The sequence below is a fragment of the Tachyglossus aculeatus genome, chromosome 26 (genome assembly GCF_015852505.1).
Source record: "Tachyglossus aculeatus isolate mTacAcu1 chromosome 26, mTacAcu1.pri, whole genome shotgun sequence".
Classification (NCBI taxonomy): domain Eukaryota; kingdom Metazoa; phylum Chordata; class Mammalia; order Monotremata; family Tachyglossidae; genus Tachyglossus; species Tachyglossus aculeatus.
The window spans coordinates 16,565,865-16,584,130 of NC_052091.1; the positions used below are offsets into that span (position 1 = coordinate 16,565,865).

General features: G+C 48.2%; 1 protein-coding gene across 2 annotated transcripts in view; it reads right to left on the reverse strand.

Moving 5' to 3' along the window:
* The window catches only part of EFL1 (elongation factor like GTPase 1), a 229,045-nt gene extending 210,853 nt beyond the window's left edge, over nucleotides 1-18,192 (reverse strand). The window contains exons 1-4 of one of the 2 annotated variants that reach the window (XM_038767270.1): nucleotides 18,139-18,192; nucleotides 12,118-12,223; nucleotides 7,972-8,039; nucleotides 6,875-6,959 (exon numbers count right to left, since the gene is read on the reverse strand). In XM_038767270.1, the coding sequence (XP_038623198.1) occupies nucleotides 6,875-6,959; nucleotides 7,972-8,039; nucleotides 12,118-12,208 (244 nt within the window). In that variant the 5' untranslated portion in view covers nucleotides 12,209-12,223; nucleotides 18,139-18,192. Of the gene's footprint in view, nucleotides 1-6,874; nucleotides 6,960-7,971; nucleotides 8,040-12,117; nucleotides 12,304-18,138 lie in introns of both variants that reach the window. The other variant, XM_038767271.1, reaches the window with a different exon arrangement.
* Between the last annotated feature and the right edge of the window lie 74 nt (nucleotides 18,193-18,266).

Sequence of the window (18,266 nt, forward strand, 5' to 3'; positions counted from 1 at the left end):
TCCCAGCCTCCTGTCTCTCCCCACTCCAGTCCATACTTCACTCTGCCGCCCCTGGGGCATTTTTCTGCAAAAACGTTCAGGACAAGTTTCCCCACTCCTCAAAAAACTCCAGTGGCTGCCCATCCACCTAAGCAACAAATAGAAACTCCTCACCATTGGCTTCAAAGCAATCACCTCGCACCCCGCTACCTCTCCTCACTACCCTCCTAGTACAACACACTCTGCGCATTTCACTTGGCTAAAACTAACTTTCTCGCTGGGCCTTGATCTCACCTATCTCGCCGCTGACCCCTCATCCTTGCCCTGCCTCTGGCCTGGAATGCCCTCCCTCCTCAAATCAGACAGACAATTATTCCCCCCACCTTCAAAGCCTTATTGAAGGCACATCTCCTCCAAAAGGCCTTCCTTAAACACCCCCACCACTTTCTCCCACTCCCTTCTGCATCACCCTGACTTGCTGCCTCTGTTCTCCCCTCTTCTCAGCCCCACGGCACTTATGTACATATCTGTAATTTATTTATACTAATGTCTCCCCCCTCCCAGCCCCCGAACCCGCTCTAGACTGTAAGCTCATTGTGGACAGGGAATGTGTCTGTTTATTGTTGTATTGTACTCTCCCAAGCACTTAGTACAGTGCCCTGCACACAGGAAGCAGCCTGGCTCAGTGGAAAGAGCCCGGGCTTTGGAGTCAGAGGTCATGGGTTCAACTCCCGGCTCTGCCAATTGTCAGCTGTGTGACTTTGGGCAAGTCACTTAACTTCTACGTATTTATTACTCTATTTACTTGTACATATCTATTCTATTTATTTTATTTTGTTAATATGTTTTGTTCTCTGTCTCCTCCTTCTAGACCATGAGCCCACTGTTGGGTAGGGACCGTCTCCATATGTTGCCAACTTGTACTTCCCAAGCGCTTAATACAATGCTCTGCACACAGTAAGCGCTCAATAAATACGATTGATTGATTGATTCTCTGTGCCTTAGTTACCTCATCTGTAAAATGGGGATTAAGACTGTGAGCCCCCCGTGGGACAACCCGATCACCTTGTACCCTCCCCAGCACTTAGAACAGTGCTTTGCACATAGTAAGTGCTTAATAAATGCCATTAGTAGTAGTAGTAGTAGTAGTAGTAGTAGTAGTAGTAGTAGTAGTAAGTGCTCAGTAATGAATGAATGAAATGGACTGTGTTCAATTTGATTACTCTGCTGTTACCCCAGCGCTTAGAACAATGCCTGGCATTTAGTAAGCACTCAAATACCATAAAATGAATAAGTAAATAAATAAAATTTTTCTCTCCCCTTCTTGACAACCCCCCAAGTTCGCTTGTTTGGAAGGGGGGACAGTTGCCACAGGGTGCTCCGATGGTTTGAGAGAACGGTTAACAGTAACACCGAGTTCTCTCCCCTGAAGGCTGCCAGAAAGCTCAAGGCCCAATGCCAAGATGATCTACTGCACTTGGACTCCCTGTTTCCGCTCCCTCCCTGCGGTTCAGGAGTCCACCCCTTATCAGCCACCTGTTTGCCCCAGGTGAAAACTCAGAGCTTTTGCTGCATACTCCTTCCAAGTCAGCTATGAGGATGTTTGGCTTACCCAGTTCCCGGGCAGCCCTCCAAGAGTCCATCACTAACCCATCCCGAAATGTGGCCATTTATCCTCTTCTTCACCTCCTGCCTTTTGGTCGGTTTTCAACCCGTGAGAGGCAATCTCTCCAGTCAGAGGGTTACTTGGTTTTCATTTCAAGCGCTTAGTACAGTGCTCTGCACACAGTAAGCGCTCAATAAATACGACTGAATGAATACCAGTCTAGGTAGTGTTACCTGCCCCGGCTCCTCAAGGGGTCAGGGACGGGGACTCAGGGTAGGATGAAAGATTGGAGCAACAACGGTTTAGACCAAACGGCAACTCTGCCTGAGTTGAGGGGAGTCTTCCTCCAGCACCGTTGCACCATTTTCCCCACGGAACCTAATGCAGGGCTATTGGTGTCTTTCTTCATCATCCCTTGCTACTCTCAGTTGGCATTTACTGAGCTCCTACTCTGGATAGAGCACCGTACTAAGGACCTGAGTAGGTGGACATAATCCCTGCCCTCAAGTAGTTTTTTATGTGCTATTGGGGGTGGTTGAGGTTGGAAGAATCTAAATGTCTAGGGGGTACAAACTCAATTGCAAGAGAGAATAGAGTGGAGAGATGAGAAGCTAGTTAGGGAAGGCCTTCTAGGGGAGGTGTAACTTTAGGAGGGCTTGAGAGATGGGGAGAAGGGTGATCTGTCAGATCTGTAGCGGGAGGGAGTTCCAGGAAGGAGAAAGGGGATGAGCAAGGGATTGACAGCAAGAGCCAAGAGCGAAGCCCAGTGAATAGGTTGCTACTTGGAGGCGCCAAGTGTATTCATTCATTCATTCAATCGTATTTATTGAGCGCTTACTGTGTGCAGAGCACTGTACTAAGCGCTTGGGAAGTACAAGTTGGCAACATATAGAGACGGTCCCTACCCAACAGTGGGCTCACAGTGAGCTGAGGTGGAGTGAGAGGGCAGGAAGGACAAACGGTGGAAGAGAACTGACTGACGGCCTTGAAGCAGATGGGGAGGACCTTATCCCAGGACTGAGCCAGGGTCAAAAATCAATCTTCTCATAGCTCTCCTTGATGCTCCAAAAAATGTTTCACCCATCATAAGAGCCTAATCCAAGTGGTTCTTCCTTCTCCTCCTCCCACTCTGGGGTAGGGGCCCCACAATACCCGCTGGCTGGGGGAAACACATCAAATAGCAGCTCATACATCCTCACACACACGAGGGAGCAAAGCCTCCTCTCCTTGATACTTAGAAAAGTTTGTCACCCATTGTAAGTGCTTAATCCGAGTGGTTTCTCCTCCTCCTACTCCTGACTAGGGGCCCCCTCGATCAGCACAAGCCCACCGGCTGGGGAAACAAACCCAAAAGGAGCCCTCAAGCCCTCGCACACGTGAAGCAAAGCTTTAGTTTGACCTTGGTCCAACCAAAACCCGGTAAGGCCGGGTTTTCTACTTCCCAGCCAACTCGCTTCCACACCGCAACACAGTGGAAAAGAACCAAACTGGAGTGAACGAACAATTGAAACCGGCACAGGGTGGGAAGCAGAGCGGGCCGTTCTCTTTCAGGAGACTCCCAGCTGCCCCGGGTCTGAGCTGCTCAGCGGGCCAAGCAGCAATCATCTGTAAGATGCTCAGTGGAAAATAGCATTGGTTTTGATTACCGTCCTGCACGGGGAAAATATTTTCGAATGTCATAGCAACGCTGCCATTGGGGCTCATTTCTTACCCTCATTGCAGTAGCAATTTGGCGGACATGAACCAGAAAACAGACCTTTGGCTTAGACTCTGTTTCTACACATCGATGCCCTCCTTCCAGTTATTATTAAAAATAAGGGTAATTGTTAAGTGCTATGTGCCAAGCCCTATTCATAAAGAGCTGGGAAAGATATAAGTTCATCAGGTGGAACACAGTCCCTGTCCTACATGGGCTCACACTCTGAATCCCCAGTTTATAGATGAGATAACTGATCCCCAGAGAAGTGAAGTGGTTCGCCCAAGGCGACACAGCAGACATGTGGCAGAGCCGGGATTAGAACCCAGGTCCTTCTGACTCCCAGGCTGTGCTCTATCCAGTAGGCCACGGTGGTTACCAGGGATTCTGTAGGAATCAACCACCCCAACTGCTGCTAAAGACGGCCTTCAAGCCATGAAATTCTGAGGGCTCTCTTCATTTCACTCTAGACTGTAAGCGAGTGGTGGGCAGGGAACTTGTCTGCTAACTCTTGTTGTACTCTCCCAAGCACTTAGTACTGTGTTCTGCACCCAGTAAGCGCTCAATAAATAATAATGGTACTTGTTAAGCGCTTACTATGTGCCAAGTACTGCTCTAAGCTCTGAGGCAGATACAGGTTAATCAGATTGGATATAGTCCCTGTCCCACATGAGGCTTACTGTCTAAACAGGAGGGAGTAGGGACTGAATCCCCATTTTACAGTGAAGTGACTTGCCCAAGCTCACACGACAGACAAGTAACAGAGGTGGGATTAGAACACAGGCCCGTGCTCTAGCCACTAGTCCACGTACCAGCCGAGCCGAACTCAGGGGACTACCTAGACCCAAGTCCAGAAAGGACCAGAAACCAGAGAAGTCGGCCAAATAAATACCCAGGTGGGGAGCAGAGCTCGGCAGACCCTGCAGCAGCAGGAAGCAGATGAAAGGGCTGTGTCCGGGGCGGGACACGTCCGTCAGGAGGATTAGCAAAAAATGCACCCCAAGAGAACTGGAGAGGGCCCCGAACCCCCTCTTCATAAACCTGAAGGGCAAATGAGCAGTGTGGCTCAGTGGAAAAGAGCCCGGGCTTTGGAGTCAGAGGTCACGGGTTCAAACCCCGGCTCCGCCAACTGTCAGCTGTGTGACTTTGGGAAAGTCACTTAACTTCTCTGGGCCTCGGTTACCTCATCTGTAAAATGGGGATTAAGACTGTGAGCCCCCCGTGGGACAACCTGATCACCTTGTAACCTCCCCAGCGCTTAGAACGGTGCTTTGTACATAGTAAGCGCTTAATAAATGCCATTTTTATAATTATTATGAATGGATAGAAACCCAAGACTGGTATGAGATCCTAACAGCTGAAAGGTGATGGCCGGAACTGTCTGCAGCATCAGGGAAAGTAATGGCCCGCAAACTACCCAACATGGACAGGATGCCCAAATGGTGGGGGGGGAACCAGACAGGGGTCCTCTCTCCCACCCCAGTGATGCCCTGGGTCAGCATGCCACATTCCTCCTCCACCAAAAGGTAGAAACAACCGGCTTTCCCCTTCCTGACGAGCACTGAGAAGCAGCGTGGCTCAGTGGAAAGAACCTGGGCTTTGGAGTCAGAGGTCGTGGGTTCAAATCCCGGCTCCGCCAATTGTCAGTTGTGTGACTTTAGGCAAGTCACTTGACTTCTCTGGGCCTCAGTTGCCTTATCTGTAAAGTGGGGATGAAGACTGTGAGCCCCCCGTGGGACAACCTGATCACCTTGTAACCTCCCCAGCGCTTAAAACAGTGCTTTGCTCATAGTAAGCGCTTAATAAATGCCATCATCATCATCACTGTGAAAGACTGGCAGGGGGTCAGAGGGGTGAGACAGTCCAGGAAAGGGACAGCCAGCTCACTCATTTTGCTGTCACCGCCGCCACCACCACCAAGCAGTGGTTTGGGGTTCAGTAGCTCCGGCCCTCACGGCCCACTGGGAAATCCCAGCCTGAGAAACCCTGGTAGAGGTGCAAGGCGGGAGAGACTGTTTTCAAGAGCAAGACAATCATTCCCATCTTCAAGGGTCTTGGCAGAGAAGTTGACAGGGTGGAGCAACTCTTGCGGAAGGTTTTAAAAGCCGTGGTTTGAAAACAAAAACCTCCCTCCTTCCCCCAATGGCCCCCATCTCCATTTTAACAATGAAAAACAGGCTTGCATTCATTTGGAGGGCAGGAGAAATAAATCAATCATTGGCATTTTATTGAGAGCTTCCGGGCTGCAGCGCATCGTACTGAGAGCTTGGAAGACGACAATACAACGGAGTTGGTTGACACACAACCCCGTCCTCAAGGAGCCGCGGGGCATCCTGTGTTTAGTCCTTCCGAACTCCACAAATTCAAGATGGAAAGTCCAGTTCCATGAGACAGTTCTATAATCAGAGACGAATCCTTTTCTTGAGCAGTAACTGGAGGAACAGTCTCGTAACTGCATCACAGCCCTAGTGGAGTTGGTTCCCCATTGTCAATATAAACAAGCCTTCTGGATATGTTCGCTTGTTTGCTTTTTGTAATGAGAACGGGCCAGCTGGATAGATGCGTGTCCTTCCGGAGCCAGCGCGGAATTTCAGGAGTTTGGGGAGCTTAAGTGTGGTACCTCCCGGCTCTGAACACACAGTATTGCTTTCCAAAGTACGCTCCCCACTTCTCGCATTATCACATCCCGACCGTCCGCTTTAATACTTCCCCACATCCAAGGTGACAGGACTGTGAGTTTAATCAATTGATCAATGGTATTTATTGGGTGTCAACTGTAGGCAGACAGCACACTGTACTAAGCATTGTGAGGGTACAATACCACAGATTTGGTAGACGTGTTCCCTGCCCGAAAAGCGCTCACAATTTAAAAGGGGAGACAGACATTAATATAAAGTGATTCGTTATGGATATGGGCGTAAGTGCTACGGGGCTGAGATTGGGGTAAGTATCAAGTGCTTAAATGGTACAAATCCAAATGCACACACAACGCAGAAGGGAGAGGGAGTAAGGGAAAAGTGATCCTAATTGAGGAAGGCCTCTTGGAGATGTGACCTTAATCAGGTTTTGAAGGTGGGGAGGGTGGTGTCTGGCAATAATAATAATAATAATAATAATAATAATGGCATTTGTTAAGCAGTATGTGCAAAGCACTGTTCTAAGCGCTGGGGAGGATATAAGGTGATCAGATTGTCCCACATGGGGCTCACAGTCTTCATCCCCATTTTACAGATGAGGTAACTGAGGCCCAGAGAAGTTAAGTGACTTGCCCAAAGTCACGCAGCTGACAATTGGCGAAGCTGGGATTTGAACCCATGACTTCTGACTCCAAAGCCTGCGCTCTTTCCATTGAGCCACGCTGAAGGAGGAGATGTTCTAACCCAGAGAAGGATGTGGGCAATGCTAAGGTTCAGGTTGGGAGTGACATCCCCCAATGAAATCTCAATGACCAGATCAGAAAATTGAGCCTTCAGCCTTAAGATGCTTTAGAAGAAAGAGACTAATACAGCAAATGATAACTACGCTAGTTCAGCCAAAAGCGGGGAAAGAGACGCAGGAGGGGTTCTCCGAAACGAAGTCTTCCCTGAAATTACCTTTTTCATAGTGCAGGGAAATGGCACTGGATTTCATGGTGATTCCGCGGACCTGCTCATCTTCTCGACTATCCATGTATCTCAGCTGGCAAAGGGGAATAAAAACATCGAGGGTTTGAAATTCACCAAGAGCAGATCCAGCCGGGCGCAATGACGGGCCTTAGGAAGCGGATTCAGGGGATCTTCTCTTGTCGAAAATGAAAACGGGTCGCCACCCCAACCGGCCCCGCCAGCTTCAGGACCCAGAAAGGCAGGCCCGGGAGGACAAGAGCGGGCCTCCCCTCCTCGCCGCTCCGACCTGCTCTTCCTCTTTGTTCTCCCCAGCAATCGGGAGGGAGGCAGAGGGGCCTAGTGACCCGGTGGTCTGAACCCGGCCCTGAAAGTCAAAAGGCCCAGGTTCTAGTCCTGGCTCCGCCACTTGTTTGCTGGGTGATCTTGAGCTTCACTTTTCTGAGCCTCGGTTTCCTCACCTGTAAAACGGGGATAACATAACTGCCCTTCCTCCCTGCTGGACTGTGTGGAAATGGGACTGTGACCCATCTGATTATCTCGGATCTAGCCCGTAATAAGTGCTGTATAAATCCCATCACCATCACTTTCCCATCTTTATCCGCCGTCCAGCAGAGGAGAGGTTAGCAGAAGATCCCAAACCCCCCGCCCCAGGGCAGGGGTGAGAACTACAGATGCCCCTGACCACCAAAGAGATGCAGAACTCGGGTGACCACCTCCCCACGGCTGGAGGAGCTGGACTCCCAGAGCTGCCGATCCCAGATCGCTAACGAGGCTCGAGGTTTTCCAGTTTCGAACGCTGGCTCTCCGGCCTGGGGGAAGCTCTTTGAAGCCAGCCCTCTCCCATTCCTTGTCCCTCCAATACCCACCCTGGGCACCAAATGGAAAGTGGGCAGCGGTGGTGGGACCCCCTCCTGCTCCTAGAACCGGGATGGGTACGATTTGAGGTCTTGGACAGTTAGCGGATCTGTTCCGCCTAGAAATCCACCTCAGCCCACCGATGAGTTTCCTAGCTAGGCATTCTGCAGAAGGGCAAGGAGGGAGGCTATTCAACCTCTTCTCTTTTTCCAGGACAGGGAAAACGTTACCTTTCCTGCCAGACGGCTGGAGATAATCCCATTGCTCGATATAAGACAGTCAGCCAGGGTGGTTTTCCCTAGAAGTAAAAGGAAAAGTGACTTGATTTTTTTTTAAAAAAAGACAATGAAACCATGACAGACTGGAGTGAGTTCAGCTAGGGGTTCAGTTCTTCTCAGGTAAGCTATCGGGGCATGGTGGAGAGGGGAAAGGGCTCCAGCAAAGAAGTGAGTATAAGTCCCAGGCCTCATGAAAGGGGAAGCAGAATTAAGGCTTCTTGAGAGAAGGCACGTTATTACCCTCCAGAGGCATGACTGTCTCAGCGGAGAGAACTGAGTGGGACAGAAATTCGGCTGAGCATAACCTTCCCATCTGCCTCTACCTCCAATCTGCCACTCGACAGGACACAGTGTGGCCCAGTGGAAAAAATCCCCGCTTTGCCACTTGCCTGCCGTGTTCACTTCTCTGTGCCTCAGTTTTCTTTACCTGTAAAATGGGGATTCAATCCTTTTTCTCCCTCCCAATCGGTGAATCGTATTTATCGAGTGCTTACTGTGTGCAGAGCACTATACAAAGTGCTTGGGAGAGCACAGTACATCACACTCCCTGCCCACACGAGCTCACAGTCTAGAAGGAAAATAATCAGCCCTTCCCATACGGGAGTCTCATCTGGGCCGCCTGGGCGAAAGCCAGGAATCCTAACCGCTAGCCCGCGTAGGAATCGCTAAGCTATCAGCCCTCTGTGGGACAGGGACTATGTGAACTATGTCTGATCTGCATACATTGTATCCTCCCCGATGCTAATAATACTTGACACCCTGCAAGCACTTAAAAACCACAGTTATTAATATTATTATTTCTGTGATGTGGGGGGTCAAATGTGACCTTGAACAAGTCACTTAACTGCACTGAGCCTCAGGCTCCTCATCTGTAAAATAGGCATTAAATCCCTGCTCTCTCACACTCTTAAAACTGTAAGAGTTTTAAAACTCTTACAACAGACTTTTAAAACGGACTTAAAACTGTCCGGTTACTGTGTTCAGTACAGTGCTTGGCACACAGTAAGTACTTAATACCCCAATTATTATTACCACAATAATTACTATGATTCTGAGCAGGGGACTGCCTCCTGGGAAGACACCTACAGAGATGGAGGTTTCTTAATAATCATTCAAAAAAACGTAGAGGCACCTCAGGAGGTGGATGAGTCTAGGAGGGGGCTACTGGGCTCCCGGGCCTGGATGACCATTCAATTGTATTTATTCGTTCAATCGTATTTACTGAGTGTTTACTATATGCAGAGCACTGTACTATGTCCTTGAGAAGTAAAAATTGGCAACATCCAGAGACGGTCCCTATCCAACAACGGGCTCACAGTCTAGAAGGGGGAGACAGAGAACAAAACAAGTAGACAGGTGTCAATACCATCAGAATACACAGAATTATAGCTATGTATATATCATTAATAAACAGAATACTAAAACACGTGCAAATATACACAAGTGCTGTGGGGAGGGAAGGGGGTACGATGGGGGGCGGTGGGGAGAAGAATAATGATGTGAGACAACAAACTTCTCTCCTGGAAGTCCCCCCTGCTCAATATGCAGGCGGCCCAACAAGGGTCTGCAGGTTCAGGGGAAGATAACTGGCTCATCTTGGGAGCCAAGGCTTCCTTGTCCTTTCCGCCCTGGTACCAGCCACTGACCCGCCACCCATCCAGGACCCAGGTCACAAAGAAACTCCCTATTAGCAAAATAAATCCCACCACCTGATTCTTCCGTGATCGCGCTCAGCACCCCCTCAGCTCCTCACCGAGAAAGTATCCAAAGTTGGCCTTGCCCCCAATTCCGCTAAATGTAAAACAGGAACATCGATTCTCCCTCTTCCCAGCCTCACCCCAATATTCACTGCTGAATCACTCCAGAGCACAGTGGATCACCTCGATTCCCCTGCAGTGCTTGTCCTTTTATCTTTCCCCTCTGGACTGTAAGCTCTTTGAGGGCGGGGAACACGGGTACCAACTCTTTTGTCTGTACTTTCCCAAGCACTTGGTACAGTGCTCTGCTTACTCAATAAATCCAATCGACTGGCTGACCAATAGCCAACAGATTTATTTGGGCGAGGCCCCAGATCTGCTGATCTTTCCATTCCCGACCTGCCCAACAACCCTGCAGCTAGAACCACTGACGAGATGTACAACAGCTGGCCTGACTCAAACACCTGATTCTCTTTAAGGAGTGGGTTTATGCCACGGCCTGCAGTGAAATGCCAGTACTTTCCTGAACCATTAATCAATCAATCGTATTTATTGAGCGCTTACTGTCTGCAGAGAACTGTACTAAGCGCTTGGGAAGTACAAGTTGGCAACATATACAGTCCCTACCCAACAGTGGGCTCACAGTCTAGAAGGTGGAGACAGAGAACAAAACCAAACATATTAACAAAATAAAATAAATAGAATAGATATGTACAAGTACAGTAAATAATTAGAGTAATAAATATGTACAAACATATATACAGGTGCTGTGGGGAAGGGAAGGAGGTAAGGCGGGGGGATAAATATTACTCTATTTTACTGGTACATACAGTAAGCGCTCAATAAATACGATTGATTGATTGATTGATTGAACCAGAGGTGCCTTTTGGACTTGGAGGACGGATCTGACATGGAAGTCGAGCCCTGATCCGATTCCGGCCAGCCTTCAGGGCAGGGTTTGGCCTGGCCATGACAGCACACATACTAGGTTGCAAAGGAACTCACACTGGGGCAAGATCAATTGTCAGTATTTATTGAGCGTGGAGCGCAGAGCACTGTACTAAGTCCTTGGGACAGTGCAACAGCGTTACCAGACAAAAATCCCCGCCTCACGGAGCTGACCACCTCGTGGGCACCGCTGCATTTAAATTCTTCATGGCCACAGGCAGGGAGTCCCAGCAGCTCCCAGGTATGAATGGTTGTCAATCAATCAATCATATTTATTGAGTGCTTACTTTGTGCAGAGCACTGTACTAAGCGCTTGGGAAGTACAAGTTGGCAACAAGTTGGTTGTCCACACTGTTCACATCAAAAATGAGCCCGGGCAGGTCACCCCTCCCAAGCCTCTGCTCACAATGGGCCAAGAGCTCTAACCTGGCTCCGGCAGCAGGATCGAATCCACAACTTTAATGCGGAACGGCTCTTTTTACCCATCTAAATAAATCCCAACTCACCTGTGCTGCACAGCAGCAGCACGGGAGAGAGTCGAGGGCGGAAAGTCGAGCTTACAGCACGGAAGGAGGCAATGGTAAACCGCTTCCGCATTTTTACCAAGAAAACCCTATGGATATGCTACCAGAATGACTGCAGACAGAGGCGGGGCGTTCTGGGAGAGGAGATCATCATCATCATTAATCGTATTTATTGAGCGCTTACTGTGTGCAGAGCACTGTACTAAGTGCTTGGGAAGTACAAATTGGCAACATATAGAGACAGTCCCTAACCAACAGTGGGCTCACAGTCTAAAAGGGGGAGACAAAACCAAACACACTAACAAAAGAAAATAGAATAGATATGTACAAGTAAAATAAATAGAGTAATATATATGTACAAACATATATACAGGTGCTGTGGGGAAGGGAAGGAGGTAAGATGGGGGGGATGGAGAGGGGGTCGAGGGGGAGAGGAAGGAAGGGGCTCAGTCTGGGTCCCTCGCGTCGCTGCGGGTCAGAGACGACTCGACGGCGTAAGACAAGCCAACATAAATCTGGAGGTTAAATGTGGCCTAGTGGAAAGAGCACAGGCCTGGGAAGCAGAGGATCTGGGTTCTGATCCCAGCTCCGCCACCTGTCTGCTGTGTGACCCTGGGCAAATCACTTCACTTCTCTGGGCCTCAGGTACCTCATCTGGAAAAATGGGGATTAAAACCGCAGGCTCGCGTGGGATACGGGCTATTGTTCAACCTGATTAGCTTGTATCTACCCCAGTGCTTAGTACATAGTAAACACTTAAAAAAAAAAAGCAGGATGAGTGAGAGGCCCGTTCTCCTCTTGCTCTGGGGAGATAGCTCCGATCTCACCGTGTCACGGGGTCCCCCAACTCGCGGCTCGGGCAGCTTAAATCAGCGCCCAGAGCGTCGCTCCCTCCGTGTGCCCACCCAGGCCCCGGACCCAGGGCTTACCGTGGTCCACGTGTGCCAGGATACAGATGTTCCGGATGTTGGCTGTGTTCTTCTGGAGTTCGATCATCTTACCCAAACTACTGAGCACCATGTTTGCGGTCTCCTCCTGCGGTTGAAAATTAAACGGCGCCTAACCCGCGTCAGCCACGTGTTGAATCACTGCCCCTATTCCCACCTGGCCCCGGACTGAGGGAGAGAGGGAATCAATCAATCAATCGTATTTATTGAGCGCTTACTGTGTGCAGAGCACTGTATTAAGCGCTTGGGAAGTACAAGTTGGCAACATATAGAGACAGTCCCTACCCAACAGCGGGCTCACGGTCTAAAAGGGAAGAATTTGAGCCGGCAATACCGAAAATGCATTTCAGTCTCACAGCTGAAGGCCGGGAGGGCCGGTTCAAGCTATCAATCAGATGACATTTATGGAAAGCCTGCTGTGTGCAGGGCCCTGGGAGAAAGCAGAATTAGCAGACCTGACCCCTGCCCTCCAAGAGCTTACAGTCGAGTTCAAATTAACGGTTCTCATTCTGCTCTGTTGGCTCTGGGGAGGAGGAGGAGGCGTCTTCCAGCCTGGCAAAGAGCAGCCCATTTGCCAGCGATGGAAACTCCTAGAAAGCGCCAAGCCCGAGGTCACCCCCACATCCCACCCCAAATGACAACACTTAATTAGCCTTGGACCCAAAGGTATCAGCCATGGTCAGTCACTCTGAACAAAGCAACATAATAAGACTACTACTACCAACCACTACTAAGCAGCGTGGCTCAATGGAAAGAGCCCGGGCTTTGGAGTCGGAGGACATGGGTTCACATCCCAGCTCCGCCAATTGCCAGCTGTGTGACTTTGGGCAAGTCACTTCACTTCTCAGTGCCTCAGTTCCCTCATCTGTAAAATGGGGATTAAGACTGTTAGCCCCCCCGGGACAACCTGATCACTTTGTAACCTCCCCAGCGCTCCCCACAGCTCCTGTATATATGAATATATGTTTGTATATATTTATTACTCTATTTATTCTATTTATTTTATTTTGTTAATATGTTTTGTTTTGTTCTCTGTCTCCCCCTTCTAGACTGTGAGCCCACTGTTGGGTAGGGACCGTCTCTATATGTTGCCAACTTGTACTTCCCAAGTGCTTAGTACAGTGCTCTGCACGCAGTAAGCACTCAATAAATACGATTGAATGAATGAATGAATAGAACAGTGCTTTGCACATAGTAAGCGCTTAATAAATGCTATCATTATTATTATTATTATTATTATTATTATTATTACTACAACACACTAGCAGGGAGTACAAGGTGATCAGGTTGTCCCATAGGGGTCTCACAGTCTTAATCCCCATTTTACAGATGAGGGAACTGAGGCTCAGAGAAGTTAAGTGACTTGCTTAAGGTCACACAGCAGACATGTGGCAGAGCCGGAATTTGAACCCATGACCTCTGACTCCCAAGCCCGGGCTCTTTCCACTGAGCCATGCTGCTTCTCTGATTAAGACTGTGAGCCCCACTTGGGACAGGGACTGTGTCCAACCCGATTTGCCTGTATCCACCCCAGCGCTTAATACAGTGCTTGGCACACAGTGAGTGCTTAAAAAGCACCAGATTATTCTCTGTGCCCTGGTTTCCTCACCTGCATAAGGGGGAGTCACCACCACCTGTTCTCCCTCTTACTTGGCCTGTGAGCCCCATGATTACCCTGAATCCATTCATTCAATCATCTTTATTGAGAGCTTACTGTGTGCAGAGCACTGTACTAAGCGCTTGGAAAGTACAATTCAGCCACATATTCATTCAATCGTATTTATTGAGCACTTACTGTGTGCAGAGCACTGTACTAAGCGCTTGGGAAGTACAAGTTGGCAACATATAGAGACAGTCCCTACCCAACAGCGGGCTCACAGTCTAGAAGCAGCGTGGCTCGGTGGAAAGAGCCCGGGCTTGGGAGTCAGAGGTCGTGGGTTCAAATTCCGGCTCCACCAACTGTCAACTGTGTGACTTTGGGCAAGTCACTTCACTTCTCTGTGCCTCAGCTACCTCATCTGTAAGATGGGGATGAAAACTGTGAGCCTCCCATTGGACAATCTGATCACCCTGTAACCTCCCCAGCGCTTAGAACAGTGCTTTGCACATAGTAAGCGCTTAACAAATACCATCATTATTATTATTATTAGAAGGGAGAGACAGACAACCAAACAAAACAAGTAGACAGGTGTCAGTACCATAAAAATACCATCTAATAATAAAAATAATGATGGCATAGAAGCAGCATAGCTCAGTGGAGTCACACCCTCCCCCTCCTTCCCCTCTCCATCCCCCCCTTACCTCCTTCCCTTCCCCACAGCACCTGTATATATGTTTTTATGTATTTATTACTCTATTTATATATTTCTCTTACTTGTACATATTCTATTTATTTTATTTTGTTAATATGTTTTGTTTTGTTCTCTGTCTCCCCCTTCTAGACTGTGAGCCCACTGTTGGGCAGGGACCGTCTCTAGATGTTTTCAACTTGTACTTCCCAAGCGCTTAGTACAGTGCTCTGTACACAGTAAGCGCTCAATAAATATGATTGAATGAACGAAAAAGCCCTGGCTTGGGAGTCAAAGGTCATGGGTTCGAATTCCGGCTCAGCCACTTGTCAGCTGTGTGACCTTGGGCAAGCCACTTAACTTCTCTGGGCCTCAGTACCTCATCTGTAAAATGGGGATTTAGACTGTGAGCCCCACGTGGGACAACCTGAACACCTTGTGTCCCCCCCAGTGCTTAGAACAGTGCACGTGGCTCAGTGAAAAAAGCCCGGGCTTTGGAATCAAAGGTCATGGGTTCAAATCCCGACTCAGCCACTTCATTCATTCATTCAATCGTATTTACTGAGCGCTTACTGTGTGCAGAGCACTGTACTAAGCGCTTGGGAAGTACAAGTGGGCAACATATAGAGCCGGTCCCTACCCAACACCTGGCTCACAGTCTAGACGGGGGAGACAGACAACAAAACATATTAACAAAATAAAATAAATGGAATGGTAAATATCATCATCAATCGTATTTATTGAGCGCTTACTATGTGCAGAGCACTGTACTAAGCGCTTGGGAAGTACAAATTGGCAACATATAGAGACAGTCCCTACCCAACATTGGGCTCACAGTCTAAAAGGGGGAGACAGAGAACAAAACCAAACATACTAACAAAATAAAATAAATACAATAGATATGTACAAGTAAAATAAATAGATAAATAAATAGAGTGATAAATATGTACAAGCCACTTGTCAGCTGTGTGACTTTGGGCAAGTCGCTTCACTTCTCTGGGCCCTAATAACCTCATCTGTAAAATGGGGATGAAGACTGTGAGCCCCCCGTGGGACAACCTGATCACCTCGTACCCACCCCCCACCCCCCCACCAGCGCTTAGAACGGTGCGCGTTTATCAGTGGAAAGAGCACGAGCTTTGGAGCCAGAGGTCATGGGTTCAAATCCCAGCTCTGCCACTTGTCAGCTGTGTGACTTTGGGCAAGCCACTTAACCTCTCTGAACCTCAGTTCCCGCACCTGTAAAATGGGGATGACGACTGTGAGCCCCACGTGGGACAACCTGATCGCCTTGTAACCGCCCCAGGGCTTAGAACAGGGCTTGGCACATAGTAAGCGCTTAATAAACGCCATTTCTGTCGCACGTAGTAAGTGATTAACAAATGCCATCACTATCATCATCATCATCAATCGCATTTATTGAGCGCTTACTATGTGCACAGCACTATACTAAGCGCTTGGGAAGTACAAATTGGCAACATATAGAGACAGTCCCTACCCAACAGTGGGCTCACAGTCTAAAAGGGGGAGACAGAGAACAAAACCAAACATACTAACAAAATAAAATAAATAGAATAGATATGTACAAGATAGAGTAATAAATATGTACAAACATATATACAGGTGCTGTGACGATATACAGAAGATGATGACTGTGAGCCCCACGTGGGACAACCTGATCGCCTTGTAACCGCCCCAGGACTTAGAACAGGGCTTGGCACATAGTAAGCGCTTAATAAACGCCATTTTTGTCGCACGTAGTGATTAACAAATGCCATCACTATCATCATCATCATCAACCGTATTTATTGAGCGCTTACTATGTGCAGAGCACTGTACTAAGCGCTTGGGAAGTACAAATTGTCAACATATAGAGACAGTCCCCACCCAACAGTGGGCTCACAGTCTAAAAGGGGGAGACAGAGAACAAAACCAAACATACTAACAAAATAAAATAAATAGAATACATAGGTACAAGTAAAATAAATAAATAAACAGAGTAATAAATGTGTACAAACATATATACATATATACAGGTGCTGTGATGATATACAGAAGATGATGACTGTGAGCCCCACGTGGGACAACCTGATCGCCTTGTAACCGCCCCGGGGCTCAGAACAGGGCTTGGCATATAGTAAGCGCTTAATAAACGCCATTTCTGTCGCACGTAGTAAGTGATTAACAAATGCCATCACTATCATCATCATCATCAATCGTATTTATTGAGCGCTTACTATGTGCAGAGCACTGTACTAAGCGCTTGGGAAGTACAAATTGGCAACATATAGAGACAGTCCCTACCCAACAGTGGGCTCACAGTCTAAAAGGGGGAGACAGAGAACAAAACCAAACATACTAACAAAATAAAATAAATAGAATAGATATGTACAAGATAGAGTAATAAATATGTACAAACATATATACAGGTGCTGTGACGATATACAGAAGATGATGACTGTGAGCCCCACGTGGGACAACCTGATCGCCTTGTAACCGCCCCAGGACTTAGAACAGGGCTTGGCACATAGTAAGCGCTTAATAAACGCCATTTTTGTCGCACGTAGTGATTAACAAATGCCATCACTATCATCATCATCATCAACCGTATTTATTGAGCGCTTACTATGTGCAGAGCACTGTACTAAGCGCTTGGGAAGTACAAATTGTCAACATATAGAGACAGTCCCCACCCAACAGTGGGCTCACAGTCTAAAAGGGGGAGACAGAGAACAAAACCAAACATACTAACAAAATAAAATAAATAGAATACATAGGTACAAGTAAAATAAATAAATAAACAGAGTAATAAATGTGTACAAACATATATACATATATACAGGTGCTGTGATGATATACAGAAGATGATGACTGTGAGCCCCACGTGGGACAACCTGATCGCCTTGTAACCGCCCCAGGGCTCAGAACAGGGCTTGGCACATAGTAAGCGCTTAATAAACGCCATTTCTGTCGCACGTAGTAAGTGATTAACAAATGCCATCACTATCATCATCATCATCATCATCAATCGTATTTATTGAGCGCTTACTATGTGCAGAGCACTGGACTAAGCGCTTGGGAAGTACAAGTTGGCACCATATAGAGACAGTCCCTACCCAACAGTGGGCTCACAGTCTAAAAGGGGGAGACAAAGAACAAAACCAAACATACTAACAAAATAAAATAAATAGAATAGATATGTACAAGTAAAATAAATAAATAGAGTAATAAATATGTAGGTGCTGTGATGATATACAGAAGATGTATATCCTTTTAGACTGTGGGCCCACTGTTGGGTAGGGACTGTCTCTATGTGTTGCCAATTTGTACTTCCCAAGCGCTTAGTACAGTGCTCTGCACATAGTAAGCGCTCAATAAATACGATTGATGATGATGATGACTGTGAGCCCCACGTGGGACAACCTGATCGCCTGGTAACCGCCCCAGGGCTTAGAACAGGGCTTGGCACATAGTAAGCGCTTAATAAACGCCATTTCTGTCGCACGTAGTAAGTGATTAACAAATGCCATCACTATCACTGTTATTTGTTAAGCGCTTCCTATGGGCAAAGCACTGATCTAAGCGTTGGGCCTTGCTTAGCACAGAGTTTGGCACATAGTAAGCGCTTCCCTTGTATCATAATTAAAGGGGGGAGGGGAGGGGACCCCGGGGAAGAAGCGTGGCGAGCTCGGAGGCCCAGTGGGCGACCACTCACCGGCTGGTCCTGGCCTCGCTGCCTAACGTCAGGGCCCGGCCCCGGGGAGCGCGCACGCACGCTCTGACGCAAGCACGTACGCGCGCACGCGCTCGCCGGTCCCGGAAGCGGATGCGCGCGCGGCCACC